Source organism: Rousettus aegyptiacus, unplaced genomic scaffold, assembly GCF_014176215.1.
Source record: "Rousettus aegyptiacus isolate mRouAeg1 unplaced genomic scaffold, mRouAeg1.p scaffold_m13_p_2, whole genome shotgun sequence".
Classification (NCBI taxonomy): domain Eukaryota; kingdom Metazoa; phylum Chordata; class Mammalia; order Chiroptera; family Pteropodidae; genus Rousettus; species Rousettus aegyptiacus.
This window is the reverse complement of record NW_023416295.1, coordinates 40,762,602-40,786,923: the sequence shown is the minus strand read 5'-3', so window position 1 is coordinate 40,786,923 and position 24,322 is coordinate 40,762,602. Positions and strand designations below refer to the sequence as shown.

At 35.9% G+C, this 24,322-nt stretch overlaps 1 protein-coding gene across 6 annotated transcripts in view; it reads left to right on the top strand.

Annotated features, from left to right (window-relative positions):
- Nucleotides 1-1,569, top strand: part of UBE2E3 (ubiquitin conjugating enzyme E2 E3) — a 75,855-nt gene extending 74,286 nt beyond the window's left edge. For all 6 annotated transcript variants that reach the window (XM_036236019.1, XM_016164616.2, XM_016164612.2 and 3 more), the window contains exon 6: nucleotides 931-1,569. In XM_036236019.1, coding sequence (XP_036091912.1) covers nucleotides 931-1,028 — 98 coding nt within the window. In that variant the 3' untranslated portion in view covers nucleotides 1,029-1,569. The remainder of the gene's footprint in view (nucleotides 1-930) is intronic.
- The last annotated feature ends 22,753 nt before the right edge of the window (nucleotides 1,570-24,322 follow it).

Below are 24,322 nucleotides of genomic sequence, written 5' to 3'. Positions count from 1 at the left end.
CTTAGGCTCAGCAGTTATACATATACCAAAGATAGTAGACAGACAGAGAAATAGGGATATCTACAAGGATAATTTTTTGTGGCATCATTTATTAAAGCAAAAGATTAGAAACAATCAGAATGTCCATTAATAGAAGATGCGCCTATTAACAAAATGAGACTGTTCTATATGAACTAATAGGGAAAGCACTCTAAGATACTTTATGTAAAAAAGCAAGGCACTGAAAAAAAAATACATATGCATAACAATAATATTCTAAGTGTGTGTGATATCTCTGGGTAGAAATGCCATAAACAGATAACAGTCATTTACCAGGGAGAGAAACTTCTGAGTGATTCGAGTCAGGAAGGGAGAGAGCTTTACGTTTTACTGGCTGCTGTTCGGTATGTTTCACATATTGTATCGTGTGTACATATCTTTTTTGAAAAGCAAATTCAAAATAAAGGTTTATATAAGATTCTAGTTCAGAATTCTATTTAAAGCAAAATGGTAAGTTTTCAAATGGAGACAAGAATAATAATTTGAATCATACTGCACAGAAAGAAGGAAACATTTTATTCTGAATAGAATTGTATTTAGACCTGAGTTTTTATTTTAAAATTAGTTTTTTTTAATATAAGAAGGCAGAAATATAATTATCTAGCATACTTTCATTGTTGAATAAAATTCCAAGAGTAAAAAAAAGTTTGTATATTAAAGCCATTCATCTTTTTAAAAAATTATCAGCTCAACATTTTTTTATTTAATGGGGGTTTTCTAGTTTGAATATTAAAATACACAGATGATTATGTTACTTTAAGCATTTTTATTTTGAAATTTTAGCCATTGTATATCAAGATGCTGCTGAAAAAATAGCATTTCAGTTTAATAGAATAATTAGAACTGTACCTCAAGACATCATATATTTTAATATTCTTTCCACTTTTCCAGCGGATCCTCTGGTTGGAAGCATAGCCACTCAGTATTTGACCAACAGAGCAGAACATGACAGGATAGCCAGACAGTGGACCAAGAGATACGCAACATAATTCACATAATTTGTATGCAGTGTGAAGGAGCAGAAGGCATCTTCTCACTGTGCTGCAAATCTTTATAGCCTTTACAATACGGACTTCTGTGTATATGTTATACTGATTCTACTCTCTGCTTTTATCCTTTGGAGACTGGGAGATTCCCCAAAAAGGTAAACGCTATCAAGAGTAGAACTTTGTAGCTGTAGATTAGTTATGTTTAAAATGCCTACTTGCAAGTCTTGCTTCTTTGGGATATCAAAATGTATTTTGTGATGTACTAAGGATACTGGTCCTGAAGTCTACCAAATATTATAGTGCATTTTAGCCTAATTCATTATCTGTATGAAGTTATAAAAGTAGCCGTAGATGACTAGGAATTATGTCATTTGTATTAAACCCAGATCTATTTCTGAGTATGTGGTTAATGCTGTTGTGAAAAATGTTTTACCTTTTACCTTTGTCAGTTTGTAATGAGAGGATTTCCTTTTACCCTTTGTAGCTCAGAGAGCACCTGATGTATCATCTCAAACACAATAAACATGCTCCTGAAGGCATAGTTTCCTGTCGTAATATTTTAAGTCAGTCTTGTTAGAAGGTGTGTCTGAGATGATTGTTGATGAAGTAAAAATGCGGATACGAAGATTGACTACTAAAGATTAGTAAAAATAAATGAATTATTAAATTGAAAACTTTTGAAATTTTATTAAATGCCTAGTTTTTTCCTTTCAAGTCCTAATGAGAGCATGTAATGAGCTTAAATATGCAAAACTGAATTTTAAACCATTGGTCTCAAAAACGTATAAAGCGCTGCTTTTGATAATATAATATTTGAGCTAAAAAATAATATGAAATCCTGGCACACTCAGGAATTTGATATTGTCTTATGGAATATTTTGTTACCAAATTGATGATTTCTATCCACCATTAGGCAGTATTGTCAAATAACTGTAATTTGATAGCTATTCTGTGCCTCGTTGCATTTTTTACTTCTAATCCTGATCTCATATGGGTTACCATTCTCGTTGTGGCAACTTGGCCAGCAGATGTAGCCAGAGGCAGAGTTGACTAAGGTAGAATAAAACTGCACTGGTGTGCAGATGTGGCATTATTTCTCAGTTGAAAAAATACCAAATTTTAAGGGGTTTACAGGTTATAAAGTTTTTCTTTCTAGTTATAATTTTTTAATATTAGTTTTCTTACAGAAATTATAATTACTTCCCAATATTCAGGTTTGCTAAACAATATAAGTATGCTATTTTTTTCTGCGACTGGGATAATTATTTAGGTGATTCTCTGGTCATGTAATTAAGCTTGTGGAATTTAAGGCAAATGTCTTTTTTAGTCCTAAGTATGAAAATAGAATGCCATCTTAAAATTTACAGAGTGGAATTATTAGCATAAAAATGCATTGCTTCAAGATAAAACATTTATAGCTGCATTTCCTCTCACTAAGAATAGTGGTCTCCTACTTGTGTATTTGTCAATAGAAGTCTAAATCAGGATAAAAATAAAATTAATTATATATCTATTTTTCACTTAAACTGCCCCCTACAAAAATCGCCCTTTATTATAAAGGAACACCAAATGAAAAGGTGGTATTTTGAAAAATTCAAGCTTAGGCCTATGAAAACCTCTAAGCCTTGACTGTTTTCGATGATGACTAATAATGTGTAATGGAGTTCAAGTCAGTGGGATGAGAATGGGGATCTTTTATGTAAACAGTAAAGCTTTCTGTGTAGGTTCACTATATAGAAAGTTTTTGCCCAATTCCAATTTTGTACATTCTACTTCTTAGAGTAATATATTTCTCTCTTGGTGCTAGAAAAGCTTTCATCATTCTGAATAGTAGGATGTTTAGGAATGCTATCATTGGTCTTCCTTCATTTGCTATTAGCCTAATTATAACCACCAACCTGTTTTGTTACTTGTGGGCTGTCCTCTACTCACCTGGGACAGAGTAGAGGAAATTGTTACTTGAGAAAGTATTATGGCTCTTCCACAAACTGCCTTGTAGCCTTGAATAAGAGACTTTTAACTTTGAATTTCAGTTTGTCTATAATACAGAATCGAATTTGATTATTTCCTATCCTCTGTTAGCCCACAAACTCAAGTAATTCTAAAATTTATGCTTGTTTCACTTTTTCTATAAAGAACAGGCTATAATTTCAAATGGATCTGGAAAAAAAATCATTATTTGGTTTCCTATATTAGGTTCCTTTAAAATTCTGAAATTTTCTTATGTTCTCTACTTTTGAAAAACTACGTTTCTGCTTCCCAGTTCTATAGGTATTTATCCGCGTATACTCTTAAGGGCTTTTTTCCTTGAAACTTTGCTCTAGATGTAAATTATGATATTTCAAAACCCAGTCTTTTTCTCATCCATTAAGAGCAAAATTTACAAGTTACAAGTCCAAATGTAACTTTATAAGTATTCAAAAATGGTCATGGCACCATGCATCCCATAGAGCCCACGTCTTATGTGCCCTCAGAGGCGCCATGCAGTGCACCCCTACACACCAGGCATCATTTAGTTACTGAAGGACCTTATCTTATTTAATATCCCCTAAAGAGCTCTAGGAGAGGAGACACTGATGATCCTCAGTTGACAGACTGAAACTGATGTACAGACAGGTTAAATAACTTGTCCCAGATTACACAACTAATATGATGTGGAGGTACATATCGAATATATATATAGGAAAGCAGATATACATAGATTAATTGATAACTTCTGAAAATTATTCAGTAATAGAAGGTATGGTTTTGTAATTTAGTAAATCTTTATTTTAATAGTCTATTTTAAAGTCTTAAACCTTATAAAATAAGGCTTTGTTGATAGTTCCCAGTGAATATGAGATGTGTTTGTCTTCTGCCTTAGAAATTTGTCAAAGGAATACTTTTAACATCAAGTGATTTCCCTTTTTTTTAATTTGGAAAAAGAAATGTTATTTTAAATTTATTAATCACACATCACATAACTACATTAGAAAAAGAAAATCTATAAATATTTGATGACTGCTTTTTTCCAAAATGACAAAATGTATTAGTTATCGAGACATTGCTTTTTTTTTCTTTAAATCCAGGATATCTTAAGTAATCATAGGGACAAAATTTTGTAGACACACAGTTTGAATTGACCCATGTATATGCTACTATTTCTAATAAGAACTTTGAGATGTTGTGTACTTGGAGTCAGCCCACTAACTTGTCCAGGTGTATTCTTAAAACAATATAAGAATGACTTGTAAAATTTAAGTCAATTTCAGCCCTCTCTGACTTCAGATATTAACCTGCATTGTAGTTATGCTAATGCAGTACTTAACACATTTTCAGTTAACAGTTATAGTGTAGTCTTTGGACAGAATTATGGCATGATAGGAAACATTAATTTTATAAAACCATTCCAAATTATTTTAAGGGGCTGAGATGATTCTACAGTAATTATGTTATTCACTTATGAGTCTGTTAGTTTTCCTTATTTTAGATAAATAGAATATATAAATCCATTGTTTTTTGTCTAAAGTGTTTTTAAGTAATACCCAAATAATAAAAATGATTTATAACTATATTTTAATAGATAGGCATTATTTGAAACAGCAATTTTTTTGTAACTAGTTTGTCAACTTTTGGAGGGTAAAGTTCTTCAGTTATTTAACTGTATATCTCTAGTGTATAATAGAATGTTACTACACAGTGGACTGATAGTCCTTTCAAAGTAGTTATAAAGTAAATTTTCGGGCTGATTTATTTTATAAACTGCATTGCCAACAGTGATGGTAGTATTAAACCCTGTTACCCAGAATGAACCTTGTTAATTAGAGATGAGTGATCCTCTGGAGTGGTTGTATATTGTCAAACCCAGTCTCACTTTCCTCTTTTTCTCCCAGACTCTGTTAAACTCATTGGTACTTCTCTGAAGGGAATGTCCTGGGTTTCCAGCAGTATCTCTCTTGTTTTAGTGTGTCACCTGCTATGTTCGCAACTTCTTGGGGTCCCAATAGCTCAAGTGACTAGAAGCCCAAGGTGACATTTAAATGATAATATCCTATGTATTAGTGAGACCAAACATAGAAGCAAAGTTTGAAAATTTAAAGAAAAAAAGTAATAAATTACCTAGATTTAGGCACAGGAACAATATAAACATCCTTTAGTAGTATTTTTCATTAATTTAATTATATATGAAAAAGTGGTTTGACTTCGATTAGGCAGTAGAGCTCTGGGTGTTAGCGCTGGGCGTGTTCAGAAACTATGGCATAGCAAAGGAGTTGTTCAGCAAACTAAATATTACCGATTAGTGTATTTAGAAAAAGTTCTTTAAATCTTCCGTATTTATAGGTTGGTTACCTCGTTGAAACCCAGTACAGCTAACGTCCCAATTATGCAAGTCTACCCAAAACAAATCAGTAGTAGCAGTTTTTTTCCCCCAAATCCTCCAATCAAGTCTAGCTCCTTTGATGAAACCTTTTCATTTTACTATTATTCCGTTAATCTATCTGTTTCTCTCTGACACTGTCTGCACAAATATCAGAAATAATAAAAGGAATTCAAGCATATTTGCAACTACCAGCAACAAGCCAAGTTCCTTCCTCAGTAAGAATCCTGTTTTTTCTTTTTTTTTTTTTTCTTTTAGAGGGGGTTTGTGGAGGAGGGTGGTTATGTTATTTAACCCCTTGACTGAGAGTTTATTTTACAAATTGTAAGTACTTGTTAATTGAAGGTCCTTTACATGAGGATTTCACAGTTTTATCTACAAAATTATGAACAGTATTTTTGAGGAGCACAAGGGAGTGAAAGAATAAATCTCAACGTAAGGGTATCACTGGCACCCCTTAACCTGATTCCTTTATCATTTTTAGGAGCACTTTCATCCTCTGCTAAATTCTTCTCTTGGCCTCAAAATTCCCAGATGGCAGAAGGCACTGTGATGCATACGGAGATGAATACACTGTCACGTCCTTAAGTCATTTATAATTTCTTGTCCAGAGAGATTTTTTCCCTCTTCTTAGCAGAGGAGGACACATCTTTGCTAATGTGTATCCATTTTCTGTTGAATGAGAAATTGAACAGATGTCCCTGCTGATTTAACTATGAAAATATTAGTATAATGATTTGCTAAGTTTTTCCCGATCTATATGACATTAAACATACTTAATACTATTTGATGCTTGTAAAATAATTACTCTCTGTCATACTGTTCTTACTATCTTACTACCCGGTGTCTTTAACATTCATTTTGGCATTTTATTATATTCAGTTTAACACCTTATACATATTTCTAGATAGTGACCTTTTGGAGGATAATAAATGTACTCCTTGTCTCTATCTCAGACCAGTATCTAACACACATGCTTGCTGAATGATGAATATTATGTCATGGATATAAGTCTTCTCCATAAGGTAATTCAGAGACCATGTGAAGCATGTCAGTCATGTCTTAATTCCCCATCATACTGATTCAGTGCTTTATATGTTGTAGGTGCGGGATTGATTCTTTTTAACTTGAAATAATGAGAAGTAGCAATGAGTTATTCCCATCTTTAATGTCTCCTTGTTTAAAATGGAGAATGATTTGGTAATTTTCAAAGCCCTTAAATAAACCAAAATACTTTCTGCCCTACAAACTTTACATAATTTCCCATCATTATTACTATCTCCTTAATTGATATATTTCTCCTATTCCCTTTTGCTGTTAAAGAGAATACATATCTGTTTACCATATTCTTTTAGGGAAATCTAATGGGAAAAATAAAAAGTGATGGCCTTCGAAAAAATTTAAGAGAAGTAAATTTAGAATAAAAGAACTAGAATACAGTAATATAGAGGAGTATTGAAAGTCGATTATTTAGGTATTATCCAAGTCTCTTAATTTTTTTTTTTCTTTCTCACCTCTAGCTTCTGTGAGAAAGGAAAATAGAATAGGATAAAGAATCAAACAGGTCACTCTTTTTCTTTATTGCCCTATGTTTTCCTGCACCAGTATGTAAAATTGAAAGATGACCAGGTAAAGGCTCCCTAACTACAGGAGTGTAATTTGAGCAACTTCTCATTTATTGTAGCATGAGTATTTCATAAGTCAGCTGAGCAAACTCAGGTGTGCTGGCTGCTTTCTGATCCAGGCCCACTTCAGACTGAGGGGGGGGAAAGTAAACCTGTGGAGAAACGGGTTACTGAGTGGTGTTGGGCACCAAGAGAAGTACTGCCAATTATGGAGTCAAGTATGTAAGGAAACTTAGAGATATCCTAGTGTCTGAAATTTGGGGGGCTTATAATAGTCTTTACGTGAGCATTTCACCATTTCATCTACGAAGTTATGAAGAATAATTAAGAAGAACAGAAGGGAATGAGGGGATAAATCTATATATAAGGGTATCACTGACACCCCTTAACCTGATTCCTTTATCATTTTTAGGAGCAATTTAGCCCTCTGCTAAATTCTTCCCTTGGCCTCACAACTCCAAGATGGTAAAAGGTAATTTTAAATATACTCGTGAGACAATATTTATTCTATAGTTTTTTTTAATGGCGGTTTTATTTGTGTTTTATGTCATCCCCCTTAACTTGATCATGAGCCCGTAGCAATCAGGGAGTCTTTTCGTTTCACTCAGGCAAGTTATTAGTTGTATAGTCTAGCAAATATTTTTTAGGTTTAGGATTAGCAGTGAACAAAGCACACAAAATCCCTGACTATGGCATTTACTTTTCAGAGCAGGGAGACAGAAGTCGAAAAAAGAAAAGAGTATAGTAAATTATATACATGTTAAGTAGTATAGAGAAAACTAAAGCAAGGAAGGGAAATAGAGAGTGTGTGCTGGGTGGGAGAAAGAGGACGTTGCAGTGCAGTTATAAAAAGATAGTTAGAGAAGACGTCAGTAAAAAGATGAGTCAGAAGCTGAAGATGGTGAGGGATTAGCCACATAGGGGAAGAGTATCCAGGCAGAGGGAATAGCAAGTGAAAAGACCCTGCAGTAAGAGAATGCCCGATGCATGTAAAAAACAGCAAGGCCCCAGAGGAGGTGGAACAGAATGAGCAACTAGGAGAAGAGTGGGAAGCAAGTGCAAGGAAACGACAGCTGGACAGATCGCATAGGGTCTTATAGTTCATCATACTTCATTGTAAGGCGTTTGATAGTGTGCTAAATAAGATGGAAAGCCATTGGAGGGCTTTTTAGCCAGAGCGATAGGATATGACAATGTTGTAGTAGAGTCTCATTACTCTTAGGGAAAAGACAAGGGAGAAGGAGAGAGGGAGCAGGGTTAAGAGATACTGATGGCTTCAACTTGGGTGGTATTAGTGTAGGTAGCAAAAGTGATCAGATTCTGGTTCAAGGTAGAGCTAACAAGGTTTAAACTAATAGATTTGACTATGTCATCTGAAAAAGGAATAAAAATTTGGCATCTGAGCAAACTAGAATGCTGGAGTTAGAATTAACTAATATGAGGAACCTTGGGGTGGGGCGGGATTGGGAAAAGTTTAAGAGCTTCATTTTCTACAGACTAAGTTTCAGGTTCTTATAAAACATCCAAATAGAGATGTCAGGGCAGTAGATATGCAAAATTTTGTTGTTGTTGTTGTTGTTTTGTTTTTTAAAAATGAAATCAAGGAAATAAGTGCAGCTAGAGAAGAAAGCCTGCACTCCAACATTAAGAAGCTGAGATGAGGAATCAGCAAAGGAGCCCAGGAAGAAGCAAAGAGGTAAAAGGAAAACCCCAGGAAAGTATGGGCACTGGGAAAGGAAGTGAATTTCAAGGAGGTGGAGATGACCTCCTACATCATATGCTGCTGCTGAGTCAAATAAGAAGAGGACTCAAGTGTCCATTTTATTTAGCAACTGATGGATGGTATCACTGGTGACTTTTACAAACAGTTTTGTTGGAGCAGTGAGGTCAAAAGCTTGGTTAGAGTAGGTACCAAAGATAATGGAAGGAAAGAAATTGGAGATTCCCGTTTGCAATAAAGTAGAAAAATAGTGTGTAATTGGAGTTGGATTTTTTTTCTTTAAGATGGAAAAAATTACAGTAGACTTGTATGTTGATGGAAAAGATGAAATAGGGAAAACGGATGATGTAGGGCTGAGAGGCAATGTCCTCAGAAGATCATCCGCTATACCATGTATTGAGGGTGTTTTTGAAATTTTGCACTTGACTTGGACATTTGTCTCTTCCTGATTTGACTAGGGACTCTGGAAAACATAGTGTCTAGCACCAGCACTTAAAGCCGTATAGCCCTTCACCAGATTCTTGAATTCTACTAGGTGGGCAGGAGGGGATAGTATCTAACACAAAAGTCAAGTGGTTGGCCTTTGCTGGGAACTCAGACATCTCACCCCATCATGCGTGGTTAACAGAACAGCAGAGGACAAAGGGTTAGGTCCAGGCTGGAGGATAGATGTAGTGCAAAGCTCTTGTTGCTTCTGCTCCATGAAATAGGAAGTAGTTATTGGCTAAAAGTGAGGATGGGGGAATCAGTTAGTTGGTTTAAATCTTACACACCTTAATATTTTCTTCAAGTGATTTTCCTTATGCCATTAAAGAATCTACATTGATGTCAAACTAAACTAGAGGAATTTATTTATTGAAAGCTATTTCTGTTTTAAATTCTGGAAACAGAAGAAAATGATGTTTCCCCAAAAGCTCATCATAGTGTAGTCGGAAAAAGAGACGACTTAACAGAGAACTTTGGAAACACCATAGTAGATGATGTGGCAGGTGACTTCTCTCAGTTGGGTAGAGGAAAATGGCTTCTCAAAAAATCCTTTCTTGCCTATTCAGATGATTCTAGAAAATGGAGCATTCTTCACCCCAGGTCTTTGTGGACGTGGTGGTCAGAGAAGGACAGTGGTACCAACTCCCATTACCGTGACTTCTCCCCCTAGTCGCATGGTAAGGCAGTCCCAGTTCCAGGCCTTCTGTTTCTCCGGGCCAGACCTTTACTCGGGAAGTAGGGAATTTGAAGAGCAGCTTTCATTTGCAGAGAACCTGTGGAGCTGTGAGCTTATGGCCAGGGCTCACACCTTGTGTTGTGCTTCCATTTCCCTGCCACTGTCTTGACTTCCTGCTCCCCAAGATTCATACACAAGAAATGGGGCATATCTTAGCTTATTTCCTCTAAAAATCTAGTCAGTCAGAGGCCCGAGTCATAATTGGCACAACCACTCAATTTTGCTTAGAAAGCTAAGAATTAAATATTTGGAGGTTAACTTTTTCCTGATTGAACCTTGCTGAACAATTCCTTTGCTGTCATTATGGCACATTAAAACCCAACTATACTTGTCTGAACTTGAAGAAATAGGGTTTGGCTCTTCTTAAGTTAATCATAATACTCTAGCATATTTCACATACACACGGGTTGATAGTTGCTGACTTTTCCCCTTATTTCTGAAGGACATCATGTTTTGATTTTGTTCTCTTCTTTTTAGCCTAGCCTTAGTCAGGCCCTTGCTTATCGCTGATCTACAGGGGCCCTTTAAGTTTCCTTCTTGTCCATACAGAAGATTCCCATCTATTCTTCACACAGCTATCACATTAATCCTCCCAGAATAAGCTCTTTTTCAGGACACTCCCTGCTAATAAGACATGAGTGGTTACCCACTGTTTGCAGAATAAAGTCCAGACTCTTTAGAAGCCTAGCTTTCTGTCATGACATCAGTGTACGTCCATGATGAAGCAGCATCTATTTCAGTAGCAGCTTCAGAGGCGCTTGCTTTGTTGTGAAATACCAGAGTCATTCTTGCCAATGGCAGCAGTTCCATCTTTCACTTAAAAATATTTTCTCAGAGAAGTAGCAATAGTGACTCACTGAGAACACTTCCTTAATCCTCTGATTCCTCTTCAAGGTTTTCTGCTGTTACAACTACAACTCTATCATGCTCTGACATTTTTATCATTTTTGTTACTACTAGCAGTTTGAAGTATTGATACATTTAACCTAGTGGCCATGTTAAGTTTCAAGCATCAGAAAATGAATTGCTTGAGATACTTTGCTAAGCACACCAGTATTTTCCATCTGAATTGATATACTTGGTGCTTCAAGACAGATGGTGTGTTGCTTCTGTGCCTAAGAGCATTTGGCAGTGCTGAAATCAAGCCTTCTGTTCAGTCCAGAATAATTCAGTGATGAGTGGGCAACTTCGTATATATATTTTTTTGGCTGGATTTGAATATTTGGAAGTGTTTTAGCTTACATATTAACTATATGTGAATGCTTTTATAAAATGACAGTACAGGCAAGTACATAATCAGTGGATAAGCACTGTTTTTCATTTTGGCATATGACACCATTTGTTTTTATTTTCATTATAGAGATAATGTTTATAGTAAGATTAACAAGTATTCAGGCATATTTAAACATGGGCACAAAACTTTTCAGGTTTAAAGTTACTTGTTAGCTAGACTAATGTTAGTTAAGATCAAAAAGGGGAAGCTTTTCAAACGTTATTGAAGAGGCTTTTAAGTCTCGTGTTGGTCATCACTCCTTGGTTTCATTTTATTCCCTTGGTTAACATCTCTTTTCAAGTACCTTGCTAAGACAGAATTTTCTTATTTAAGGCCACACTGGAAGATTGCAACGAATAGCATCTCCAAAATTCTATGTTTTGTTGCTTAAATTTAGAAATCGTGTTTTGTATTCCTTTTGACTTACAACTCATTAGAGCCTTCTGAATGATTGGCCAGAGATGCATTTTTTTCTCCTCGTGTATTTTCAAAGTAGGATTTATGTAACTGTGGTTTTCATTTGGGGAACACTAGGTGTTAAGTATTATAGGATGCCAAGTCTCACAAGACAAGAACACTCTGAAGAGGAACAGCAAAAACACCTGCGTTCTGTACTCGGTTGTGGGTTATGTTGATGGAGGATGATGATTGTTGATATAAGAGAGGGTACTGTAATATGGAGAAAATGCCTGGCCCATTTAAGCTTTGGGGAAAGGTTTACACGTCTGAGCTTGGGTTAAAAATATTGTATTGCCTGTTCTTATAATGCTGGAAGTATAAAGAGATCAATAAAAAGTTTTCTCAGATTCTGTAAGTCAGACTTGTCTCTCGTTTCTCTACATTTCCAAGGAAGCCGAGATCACAAAAGCTGGTGGATTCTGGTGGTGGGACTGTTAGTATTGATTCTATAATGTTACTGTAAATTTCTGATATTAAATATATTGTGCAGAGGCGCACTGACCACATCCCACATCCCTAGATTCATATCATATAACATATCCAAGGACCGATCTCTTAACAGTCATCTATTCAGCATCTACAACTTTGAGCATGTCTGGAAGACTCAGTCCTTGTCTACTACATAGTGGCATGCCTTGGGAGAATGGCACCTGAAGAGTGATTTAGGGGGACCCATACACAACTAAATGACTGAAGGCTTCTCTGAAAATCACTGGAGTCTGTTAAACACAGTAGGGTTAAGTTGGAATTCTGACCAGGAATCTTTAAAATTATATCTAAAATAAAACATTATCAAATAAAATACATATTGCATATATATGAAAACTAGTTACCAGGGGCTGAATGAATCCTGACATTTTGACACTTTCTCTTGAAGAAATGAATCTGGAGGTCACAACATTTAGATTTTAGTTGTATTATCACTTAGAGTAATTAGAGGTCATAGGTTTATCAAAATAGTTTCTTTGTGAATAAAGCACTCCAATAATAATGCAGTTCTGACTTCTGGGTCTTCAGGTTACTGAACTCTAGAGTCAACGTAGTTTAATTAACCACCAGCCTGTAATAGAGTAAGCTTTCAAATTTCTCATTTATGGTCTTGTTTGTAAGTAGGGACATATATTTTTATTTCTCTGGGCCTAATTTTCTCCATTATAGAAGTGAACAAAAAACAAGAACACTGAAGAAATGTGACAGGAAAAAATTAGTGGTAAAATACTGGGCAGTAGAAAGTGTCTGGAAAGACTTTTTAAAGCAGTAATACAACACAATTGCAAATTGTATGGATAATTATATGTTTGGGTTTAGCATGAAGCTTCACTATTTGAATATTGTTTTTGCTTGTGCTAATAGGTTGTGTTGCATCTTTTTTTGTTTTTCTGTTTTTGTCTCTGGGCTCTGAAGATTGAAGTTAATTAATTGCCAACAAGGACATAAGTGAGTATATATATATATATTTTAAATTTAACATCACCAATAATGGATACATAAGGATGTTTAAATTTAATTAAGCAATATAGCTGCCATATATTCCATGATTTTACACTCAAGAGCTGGCCTGGTCTAATCATTTCTAGGCAGTTTTTCTGACTCCCAGACATAAATGAAAGAGTGAAGGAGTTAAAAGAATTTAGAAGTATTCTGGGTGTGGTAGAAACAAACTCAGGCACATTAAAAAAAAAAAAAAATACACATTTCCTAATCCTTGAGGTTTCTTTTTAGTTCCCTGTTTCCTCTAGACCTACAGTAAAAATGTTTTCACTTTGCTTTCTTTTTTCCTTTTTTTTTCTTTTCTTTTTTTTTCTTCCCAGAAAAAGGTGTGTTAGAAGGGTCTGCCAGAACCAGAGACTAAGCAGAGCAGTATAAAAAAAATTCTTTATTCCAGCTTCCAGAATTCCTCTTCTACAGCCTTGCATGTTCATTGGAATAAGGAAGCCATTAAACGGTAGAGTGTGAAAGTAGAGTGTGAAAGAAGCCCCGTCCAGTGGTGGAAGCTCAGTTGAAAATAAGGAAGTGGGCTGGTGGGGATCACGTAGTCCCTCCCTGTTTTACTAAAGGGGAGGACACAACATTTAAATTTAATTTATACTGTAGCAGAAATAATGTGATCGTGACAATCTTCCAATAAATGTTTGTTAATCCTAATTTAATCACAGGCGGGTGTCAGATGGACTACCTCCTGAGGCCACTTGACATTTATTTCTTGCAGCCTCAGGCAGGGACAGAGGAAACAGCTACAGTTTACATTTGTGAAAGCTCAGAGTAATAGAAACATTTCATTTTATGTTTTTATTCCAAAGTAAATGTATTAAATGAGCAGTTAGATAAATGCTTAGTGAAGTGCCAAAAAGCTTACACATACATTTGCTTAAAGGAAGTTTCCCTATGGATTTAATAAAATTCTAACCACAAAGAGGTAAATTAATTCAAGGGATATAAAGTGAGAAAACTCACTTTCCCCACATTTTCCTTTTCTTATCTCCCTTCCCTTCTCAAGCCTTTTTTCTTCCACCCTTGCTGCCATTCACTGTAGAAAGAGTAGGTGAGCACATAGTTACATTCTTGCTCCTTTAAATGCTGAATCAGGGAGGTTTTTTTGAGATATTTCACAGCTACAACACTAAATAGCTGTTTGCCACCCCCACCCCATCATCTCATAACTGTGGATTAAATGTTGAAAATCGGTCAATGTTTATAATTGAACAAGCAAAAACTTAAATATACAGTAAGCGTGCCTTGCTTTTTAATTTTTTTTTTTTTTTTTTTTTGATCCTTTGTATAAAGACCGTGCAGTGCTTTTGTTTCCCTGTGCCCCACCAGAAACGTGGAGTTTATTTGGGGTGTATGGTATCCCGTAGAGCACCATAAATGTCCACTAGATGTCAGTGTGTCACTAAGTGAAGCCGGTTAAGCATGTTCCCCACACCCATGCTTGAAACATTGGAGAGGTGAACTCATGATTTTTAACCGGAGTGATAGAGAAATTTTAGTATACAAGTTAGTAATGTTTGTACTGATGAATATTAATAAAAGTGAAGTATTTTATTTTAAAAATCCAGTACCTTTCATTTGAGGATTTCAAAATACTCTACTTGTGTTCTGTTTTTTTGCAATGATATCCCCAAAGAGAGAGAATGCAAATATTCATTTTACATGTTACAGCAGAGTAACCTGAAGTGCAAGGGGACAAAGTGGCCCAAGATCACCAGTCAACATCCGATGGACCCAGGCTGGCATTTCTGCAGCCTACTCTACCTAAACACTCCTGCTTCTCCTTTGGTGTATTTAAATGCAGATTCCTTTCATCTGCCATTTGTATCAGCTACCTTGCCTATAAAAGAAGCTCAAGAAGAGTGGAATGATTAAGCATGATTGAGATTATCAATTTAGTATGGTGATGTTTAAGATGGAATTTTAAGATTTTATAAAGATTGTACAAACAACCAAGATGATAACTATATATTTACGTGTACTATATTAAAGATGGTGAATTCAGGCTAATGTGAACCTCACCTTAGTTCATGTACTGAAGTGGAGAAGGAAAGAAAAGGAAAGAAAGCCAGTTGTAGTTTGGTCTGGAAGGTTGAGGCTATTGGGTGTTTGGGATTTATGGAGCATATTGGATGTTGTAGATTTTACACTGTATCATTTCCTTAAAGAGGAGACTACATATAATCCTGAATATAAGGATTTAAATAGTGATTTTTCCAAGTTTGTGTAAATACACAAGTTACAACTATGTAAGAATTATGTTTATGTATATAAATGTAAAGAATACACAAAAGATTTTAGGTGGCGGGATTATGATAAATTTAAATTTCCCCATTATGTGGTAGTATTGTTTTTATAATAAATAAAAAGAAAAAATTGTTTCTCCTTTATGGATCATCTTGTAAATTTGCCACAATCCAACTTTAGAAAGGCTTGTTTTTTATATCAATAAAGTACATTTTAAACTTGAAATTTGAGAAGATTTGGTTTGGTTTGTTTACTTCAAATGTTTCAGTTAAATCATAGAAATCAAGGTTAAAGTGGCAGAAGTACAGGGTCATACTTTCAAACATTACTGTGAATTTTAAATAAAAATAAATGATCGCTCAAATCCCAATAGACTATTTGCTGTAGTATTTAGTGCATTGTCGATATTGAGTAAATATTAATGAAGTGTTTAGTAAATGTAGCTTTCTTCAATTTGTATTTTCTTTTAAATGGTGCAAGATTAAAAGTTACCAGTAAAGTTAAAGAGATTTTTTAAATTAAAAATTATAATAGCTATTGATTTTGCATGCTTGGGCCTATATTTCAACTCAAAACATATTAAAACATGCATGAATCAAATTGAGGTGTAAAATAACGTTTCACATGTGAAAGAAAACCTGTACTTTTTGGTATGTCTCATTTCAAGAAAAAGTGGTGTAGCTACTATTGAATTATGTATTAAAAATTTCATGGACAATAAATAATAAAATCTACAGAACTAATCAGGGATTAACAATTGGAAAAGTTGGGCGTGTGTATCAAAATTGCCTATCGAACTTTTTATAAACCATATATGTTTCCTTTATACTATCTCCATCCCATAATCATGATTTGGAAACCTGGATTTTCAGATTTGTCAATAGGGTGGGTGGATGGAGGCAAGAGTGTGCAACTTCAGGACTTTCTTTTAAGGGTGCTGCAAAGTCCTGGTGCACGTAAGACCTTCAAAAAGCACCACCACCCACAGGTGTATACTCAGTTTAAGTTAATTCTTAGACTCCTGGAGCCACTAAAATGTTACTAGCCTTAAACATTTTGAATACTGGACTCACAGTGGTCTGGAGTTAGAGTTGAAACAAATTTAGGTGATAGTTGAGGTGTGAGCAGACTGCAATCTGGAGGTGAACTCTGTTCTATATCAATTCTTGTTCAATGTAAAGGAAAGCAGCATGAGTGGAAGACCAACACCTGCTCAGCCTACCTCACGTCTGATTCGTAGCATATCAAAAACCACAGCTCCCATAAAACCTTTATCATAGTTGTTTGCTGTATCTAGAATCCCACCATTAGAAATTCATTCTCTGGCTTAAAATAAAGGCATCTCCAGACATCTTCTGTTTTTAATACTGATATTACAGGTATCAGTAACACTTGAGTTTATTCAGTGATTATACATACACTAAAGCTCATTAACTCAGAAAAATCACTCTGAAGCCCAGCTAGCTGACTGAAGCAAGTGGTTGGGGGAGGGACTTTGATAAGAGAGAGAGTGAAAGGGGGGGGGGTACAAAAAAAAACAACGCTCTAGGGGACTGGCAGGAAGGGCAGAAGCTGTTTAAGAGAGTTCCTCCAGGAAACAGGAGATCCATTTTTAACTAAAATGCAGGCTGTGATTCTATAGGGCTGGGGGAGGAGATTCTGCATTTCTAAGAAGCTCCCAGGTGATTTCCATGCTGCTGGTATGGAGGAATTTAATCTGCTTCACCTGTATTTCTATAGCAAGACCTACAACCCAGCACGCAAGATTCATGAGACCAGAAGTTGATGCCCTTGAGTCAGACTAAGAATCACCAGGAAGGGACGGTAAAACATTTCTTGGTTCTACCGCAGGGATTTTGATTCAGTAGGTGAGGGCCACAGGTTTGGCTTTCTAACAACTGATGCTGGGGACTGACTGTGAGTAGGAATGCTTTAGACAGCTTATCTCCAAGCCATATCTGCGGCCCTGAAGCTGGGATCCCAACATACGCTGAAGATCCAAGTTGTGGGCGCTTCCTGACATGCTAACAAAGGTGAGCCCTGCATGCTCATTTTCTACAAAAAAAAAAAAAAAGAAGAATCAGCTAGATCTCCATTCAAGCTCTTTTGATGTTGGCTTGTCTTTGTAAACTTAGTCACAGGAGAATCAAGCTTTCTTCATATTGGTGGCTTGCATACTCAGTTATCAGGAGGATAAAGACTAGAAATACTGTAGGCACAGGACCTCAAATTCATGTAGATCATAATTTCCTGGTGGTGGTGGGTTGACTTGCTTGAAATCCACAACTTGTTTAAGGATATTCAACAGGTGTTGGTAATGATACTGTTTCAAATGTTGCAGGCTTTTCTTGCCAAAATCTCATCAAACGTCGATAGAAATTTTAAAAACTTGGAAATTTTTTCTTTTTAATTTAAGAATTCAACACATTAAAAATGTGTTGAAAATCCTCCATAGGCAACTGGAAAAAAACTTCTTAAAGTTTTTATCTTTCTAGGATAATTCTTATTCTGTTCTTGTTAAGTTAAAGGGTAAAGATGGGGCTAAAAATAAAAGATTTTAACTTAAATTGACTTAAAAGATTTTTGTTTTTGTTATTGTAACAGCTTAAAATGCAAAACTTGCTCAAATGTTTGTTTCCAACAAGCCATCTCCTTTTTATTTTAATCGGTTCTTTTTTCTTCAGTATTTTTGGATGTGTTATTGTCATTATTATGATGAGAAAAATCGGTATAGCTCCTTGACACATAGCAGTATTTGATGATAATTACTTTAGTTTAAGGATTATCAAAATTTAATATCTGAAAGATTAAATATGCTAAGTATTATGTTAAAAACATATCTTAAAACAAGTATGAAGATTATATATTTTTCATCTTTTAATCAGTTTTATTCATTTAATATATAGCCATCCCATTTGAGCTCTAGTGTGCTGGGATTTGTAAAATTTCTCTCAGCAGGCATGCATTTAAGACCATTAGCTTGTCTCACTGGGGATTTGAGAGAATTGATAAAAAAAAAAAAAGTGCCCCATGCCACAGCTGAATAGCACAATTGGCAATAGCTAAGAAACCTCATTTTATAACAACATGTACTATATGAAACTATAATAATAAGATTCATCAAATATTGCTTATTAGAGGCTGGTCTACTTAGCAGGGCTAATCTGAACAAATCTATCTAAAGCACGCTTCTTTTCCTTTCATACTTAGAGAAACCTCTAGGTCGTGTGCTATAGTGGATGTATTTTTTCAGTTAACATTAAATGTCAATAGTTAAGTTAAATTATTTACAATTATATCACTATAAAAGATTTTCGGTTGAGAAAACTTCACCCCACCAACCCACTTAGGCCAGTTTTCTTTGTTATATACTCTCATACAACCAGGCTTTTTTCTTCGTAGACGTCACTTCACTCTGTGATTAAGGTTATTTTCTCATTTATGTATCTATTTGACTATGTATCTTCCCCACCTGAGCTTGTGAAGCATAGGGACAGGAGGATCATGCCTTCTTACTCCTCACTGACTGTCCAGCGCTCAGCATAGTGGTACTCAAAAAACATTTATTAACAGTTATTTGCTATTGAAGATTTCTCTGTACTCATGCGTAACAGGTATTCCTCTAGGTATTCAGCTTTGGGGGCCATTCAGAATGTTTATTAATAGTTATTTTGTGCTTTGGTCCCTCAAATTTCTCTTTAGTTCAGATAAAGGAGAAGTGATTGCTTGGAAGTCTCTACTGCTCTTCCTTCCGTTAAAATGTGGCTACTCCAACTTCCTGGGCCTGACTTCCCAGCATAGGCCCGAGAACCCACTGGCCGTGTCCGCTGCCACCGCTGCCCCCACCTCCCACACCTGTGCACAGGGTGCCATGACTTGTTACAAAGGCTGCGTTCTCCAGGGAGACAGGCACTATCGGGACTAGGGCCAGCTTTGTCCCCATTTCATGAACCCATGCATTTCTGCTTCCATTCTTGGTAAACTCAGGACCCCTCTGTAGCTAGAGACTGTTGAATATCTTGTTTGTTTCATCCTAGACTATAAGTAGGCTTCTTGGGAACAAAGTTATTTTTCTGTACTCAGTGTCTCACCTGCTGGCTGTCACATTTTTGTGCCTTTAATAAATGCTTGTGGACCAAGCATATTTGAGGGGATATTTTTCTACTTCCGTGCTAAAAACTTGAGGCTTTAGTTTTATTCTTTTTGGTAAAATTGAAACCAGAGCCCATTATCAAAGGAGCTAGCTAGGCACTCTGTTTCTAATGCTTCTGAAGTGGTTTTATGAGTTGTTTCGTACCATTCTGTACCCATCCCAGCCTGAGCGTTCTCTCTTTCCCATTCCAGGTACGTGTGTGTTCATCAACCAGGCTGTGTCCTTCCTAGCTATGTTCCAGATTCTCCTTGCCCAGCCAGCCACGTGTCTCCCATTCCCGGGCATAATTTTCTGTGGGAGAGAGGAAAGGGAATTTGAGCTATGAAAGTGTTCATTCATTTTCTAAAATGTGACTTTAAGGCAATATATAGAGGCAAACGTTTGCATTAAATTTATTTCTACATTTAGTATTGTTACTTGGAGTTGTAGATGTAAAATGTTTTCAGATTTTTATGAACTTAAAAATATCCATTAACTAGGTCTCGCCTTCATACTCTTTTGGACCATCTGTGCGGTTTCTTTTTGTTTTTAATAGGACAGCTTTGTTTTAGATCTTAACATTGTTGGCTTTTACCCACGCTGGTTTTCATCATGATAGCACCCCTCCCTTATAATTTCTCAATTCTTATGGTATATTTTTTTAACAGTATAATTTACTTATCTAGATTAATGAAATCTTTAATTTTATGCTCAGTGTACTCAATGATTTAATAGTTATTGGTTTTAAGGTTTTGTTTTGTTTTTTCAGTCTATGAGAAGCAGACAAAATTTGGTTAGTTGAAACTATTAGCATAACATAGTAAGAATGGGCATAGAGTGTGGTAGTTAAAAACATGGACTTTCTACCCCATGCTAGCTGTTTAATCTTGGGTAAAGTATTTAACCTCTCTGTGGTTTAAATTTTTTATCTGTAAAATGCATGTAGCAATTGTACTTTTTTCATAGGGTTGCTGTAAGGCTTGAGCGAGATGGGGGTTGTGGAGTGTAGCATAACTGCATTTGCCTGGTGCATTATGTGCTCCGTCAGTGTCAGTTATGTTTCTTGGAGGTACACAATGTCAAACAGCACCTCGGAGTCTTTATTTTCCCTATTTCCTAAACAATCGGACTAGCCTAGTTCTTTGTCTACCTCTAATCTCATGATTAACTGTACCTACACCTTTCTTGAGACTGATTTGCCCAAAGTTGCAAAGCAAACGTGGCAGAACCAGGATTCAAATTCGGGATCCTGTAACTGACAAGCCAAGTGGCCTTTTTTTTTTTTACATGGTAGGGAATAGGAACATACAGCATGCTGTCTTAGTAAGGATGCTTCTTATGCTGCTAGTGTCGTTCCCCAATTCTAAAACTGATTCTACGAACTGAACTGTCCCCCAAATTAATAATTATTGGAAGGACCCAGAGTCTGTAACAACCCACCCAATCATACTTTGTCAATTTACATCAAATGTGGTTTATTTAATTAAGAGGAAACTTACCCACGTAAATGCATCACCAGAAATACAGCACTGAAGTGTTTTTGCTGTTTTGATAATTATAAATTTGCCGAGGACTTGAAACCAAGCATCAAACATTCTTGTACTAAACCAACTGTCAGTCATACAACCTTGTCGTATTGAACCTTCTTTACTGGAAATTTTCATATTAGAAGTTCTTCTTTTCCTAGGGAAATATGCTGTTTCAGACACGGGTAACTGCCTCAAAGCCCGTATTTGTTTAGGTCCTGAACAAATTGGGGCAGAGAGGACATCAATATTACTTTCCATTTCTCATTATAGAGAACATAGGGACTTTGTTGTCCAAGATCCACAGCAGTGTTTCTTAAAGGGTGATCCCACAACTCATCATCTGGCTGGAGAGTATGTGGGTGTTGAGGCCTCATTCCAAATGTCCTCTAACAGATTATACTGCGAAGTGATCCAAGACTCTGCATTTTAATAAACATCCAATATGGTTTTCATACTGCCTGAAACAACTGGTCAAGATTTATGTACACAGGCCACTTTTACAATACACTCATCAGTATAGCCAAGGCATTCCTCCTAGGGTGACAAACAAGAACAGGCCCTAGGAAATATTTTTTCTACAACCACTTATTGTTGTTTTTTTAAAATATATATTCTGAGATATATAGGGGCCCAAAAAGAAGTCATTTTAATTTGCTTATGATCATTGCTGCAGTCAAGATACATATGTTATAGCAACAGCTTTCTAAAAAGATGCCTCCTACTGGTGAAAAGTATTATGCGCTTCGGTGAGAAGGGTATTTCATTTGCTATGAAACACTGGTGTTCACTTTTCATGACTTTTTAAATTTCTGTAGTTGTAATCTGCAACTATTTTTGTTGGAGTTAGGCAAGAAAATTTTTCTCTTAAGTCGTGAACCATTACAGTGCTATGCAGTGCCGCCCCAGTACAATGCTCAGTCAATGAAGCTGGAAGCAAAAATATGTCCCGTAGAGAGCAGAGCATGTCGTCATCATTCTGATGTCTTAAATAATATCATATGAAACCAAAAATGACCAAGAAGAAGCAAAGTGTTTCTGGAGACAGCTTTGCGGCTCTAAAATTCCATTACTTTTACATTTACAGAGTGATCAATAAAATAATTTGATCTATGTTGTTGAAAGTGTGAGATGTTGATTGAAGACCCTCAGCCAAATATATGTTAAACCCAGAAAACTGTACTTAGTACTAATAGGTAATCTTTTTAAAGAGATACTTCTCTGAGCATTTGACAAATGAGCACAGTAGCTCTGCTCTACTCATTGGTAGAACCTGATTCCCCTTCCCAAAATAACACGATTTATAGTTTGTGATTATGATGAAGATTAATATAGGAGTTTTAGCCAAAGCATTGTGACAAAGAATTAGTATAAAATCTCAAAGAAATGAGAATTAACCAGTTATTGTGTTATTATGGATGATTCTGCTTAAAACTTATAGCTGAAAAGTTGGAAAACTCAGACAACTTCCTTATTATTTGTCTCTACAACATAAACAGTGATAGTCTTGTGTTTTAGGTTACTTTTACTGAATTTACTGACTCCTTTCCTAAGTTATTTGAATGTGAAAAGATAAAGATGGACCATCAAATTAATGATACACACATAAATCCTGAAGATAAACACATAAATCCTAAGGACATTAAGGCAGGAGGGAATAGCTCTGGGCTGGAGTTATCAAGAAAACTTCATGGAAGAAGAGGCTATTGAGCTGAATCTTACAGAAATTAAAAAGGAAGCAAAAGATGGGAAAAGACAGTGGTAATGCTTCTGATGATTACTATCAAGTACATTTGGTAGATGATATATTGAGAAATAGTTGTAGAATTCTTGGATTGAGAAAGTAAGAAATAATGTTGGAAAAGTGAATTCATTGAAAACCAGTAGGTTCCTTGAGGCTTATGGGGCACACGCACACCTTCTGCCCTGGGGTCTTCAAAATACATGCTCCCGAGGGTAAAGGTATAAATGTACAAATGTACAGTTGAAAGACCTTTGCATCCATGAACTTAGTCACCTCATACAGTAGTAGTTCAATGGGGAGACAATGCTGAAGGTGTGAATTTTCATTACAGCAGAGCAAATACTTTACTTCTTCTTTGGCCACTCCGCCACCCCAGGGGGGCACTGATTCCTCTCACCTCCTTCCAGGTTTATTTCTGTCTTGCTGGCTTCTCCTCTGTTCTCTCTGAACTTTACTCATATTTGTCCCTTTTATCCAGAGGGAAACAAAAGAACAAGAAATGCCACTCTCCTTTCATGCAGAGCAGCTTCCCCTTCCTCTGATTTCTTGATTTCTGTTAACACTCAGCTGGGCACCAAGGTGGGAAGGAGCCCACAAGCAGGGCATTTTCCTCAACAAAGACAGTTCTTTCCCTAAGAGAAATTCCTGTGCCAGCTATCAAAGCCCTCATTGAAAAATTAACTTCATTACACATACAATGACAAAGAATATAACAAAAAATATTTTCTCCAGTTCCTCTTTGTTCCTGTAGCTCAACTCCCTGCCTCACTAACTTGGACACTCCACCTACATTCTCTTTCTAAATGGTAGTCATTTTATTTCTGGGTGATCAGGGTTTTCCCTCTCCCCTCCCTTTCTCCCTCCTTCTTCCATTTTTCCTCCTTCCTCCTTCTCCCTTTCCCCTCTCTTTCTCTTCTCTCTCTCCCCTGTGATAATGAGAGATGAAACTCCCCCTGCCTGGAAGAGTCACTTAAGACCTCTTCCTGTCCTTTAAACTGCTCCCTAGAAGCAACTAATATTCATTACTTGTTAACGACTTCTTGTTCAACATAATGTGAGTTTTACAGTTACATACATTCTCTTATTTAATTATCTCCATAACCATGCAAGAGAGGTATAATTATCCTCATTTTTATAGATATGGAAACACAAGATTAGAGAAATAAAAGAACCTGTTCAAGACTACACAAATTCAAGACAGAATAAGAATTTGAAAGCAACTCTGCAGGGATTTGAAAGTAAATTAGGTTGATTCCTTACGACTTTCTGCTATTTCAGCTTCTCTCCCAGTTTTTTTTTTTTTTTAAGTCTTAGGCTTGAGTGAAAGAAGAATTAAAGCTGTACTAATGTGAACAAAACCACCAACATGTCATCTCTTAAATTATTATTAAAATTTAAAAACTTTAACAAACATGCCTCATATTAATGGCCCTTATTATGCATTTTCCTTTACTGCAGCCATAAAGAGCACTTAACCAGTTTAACTTTGCTTTTCTAT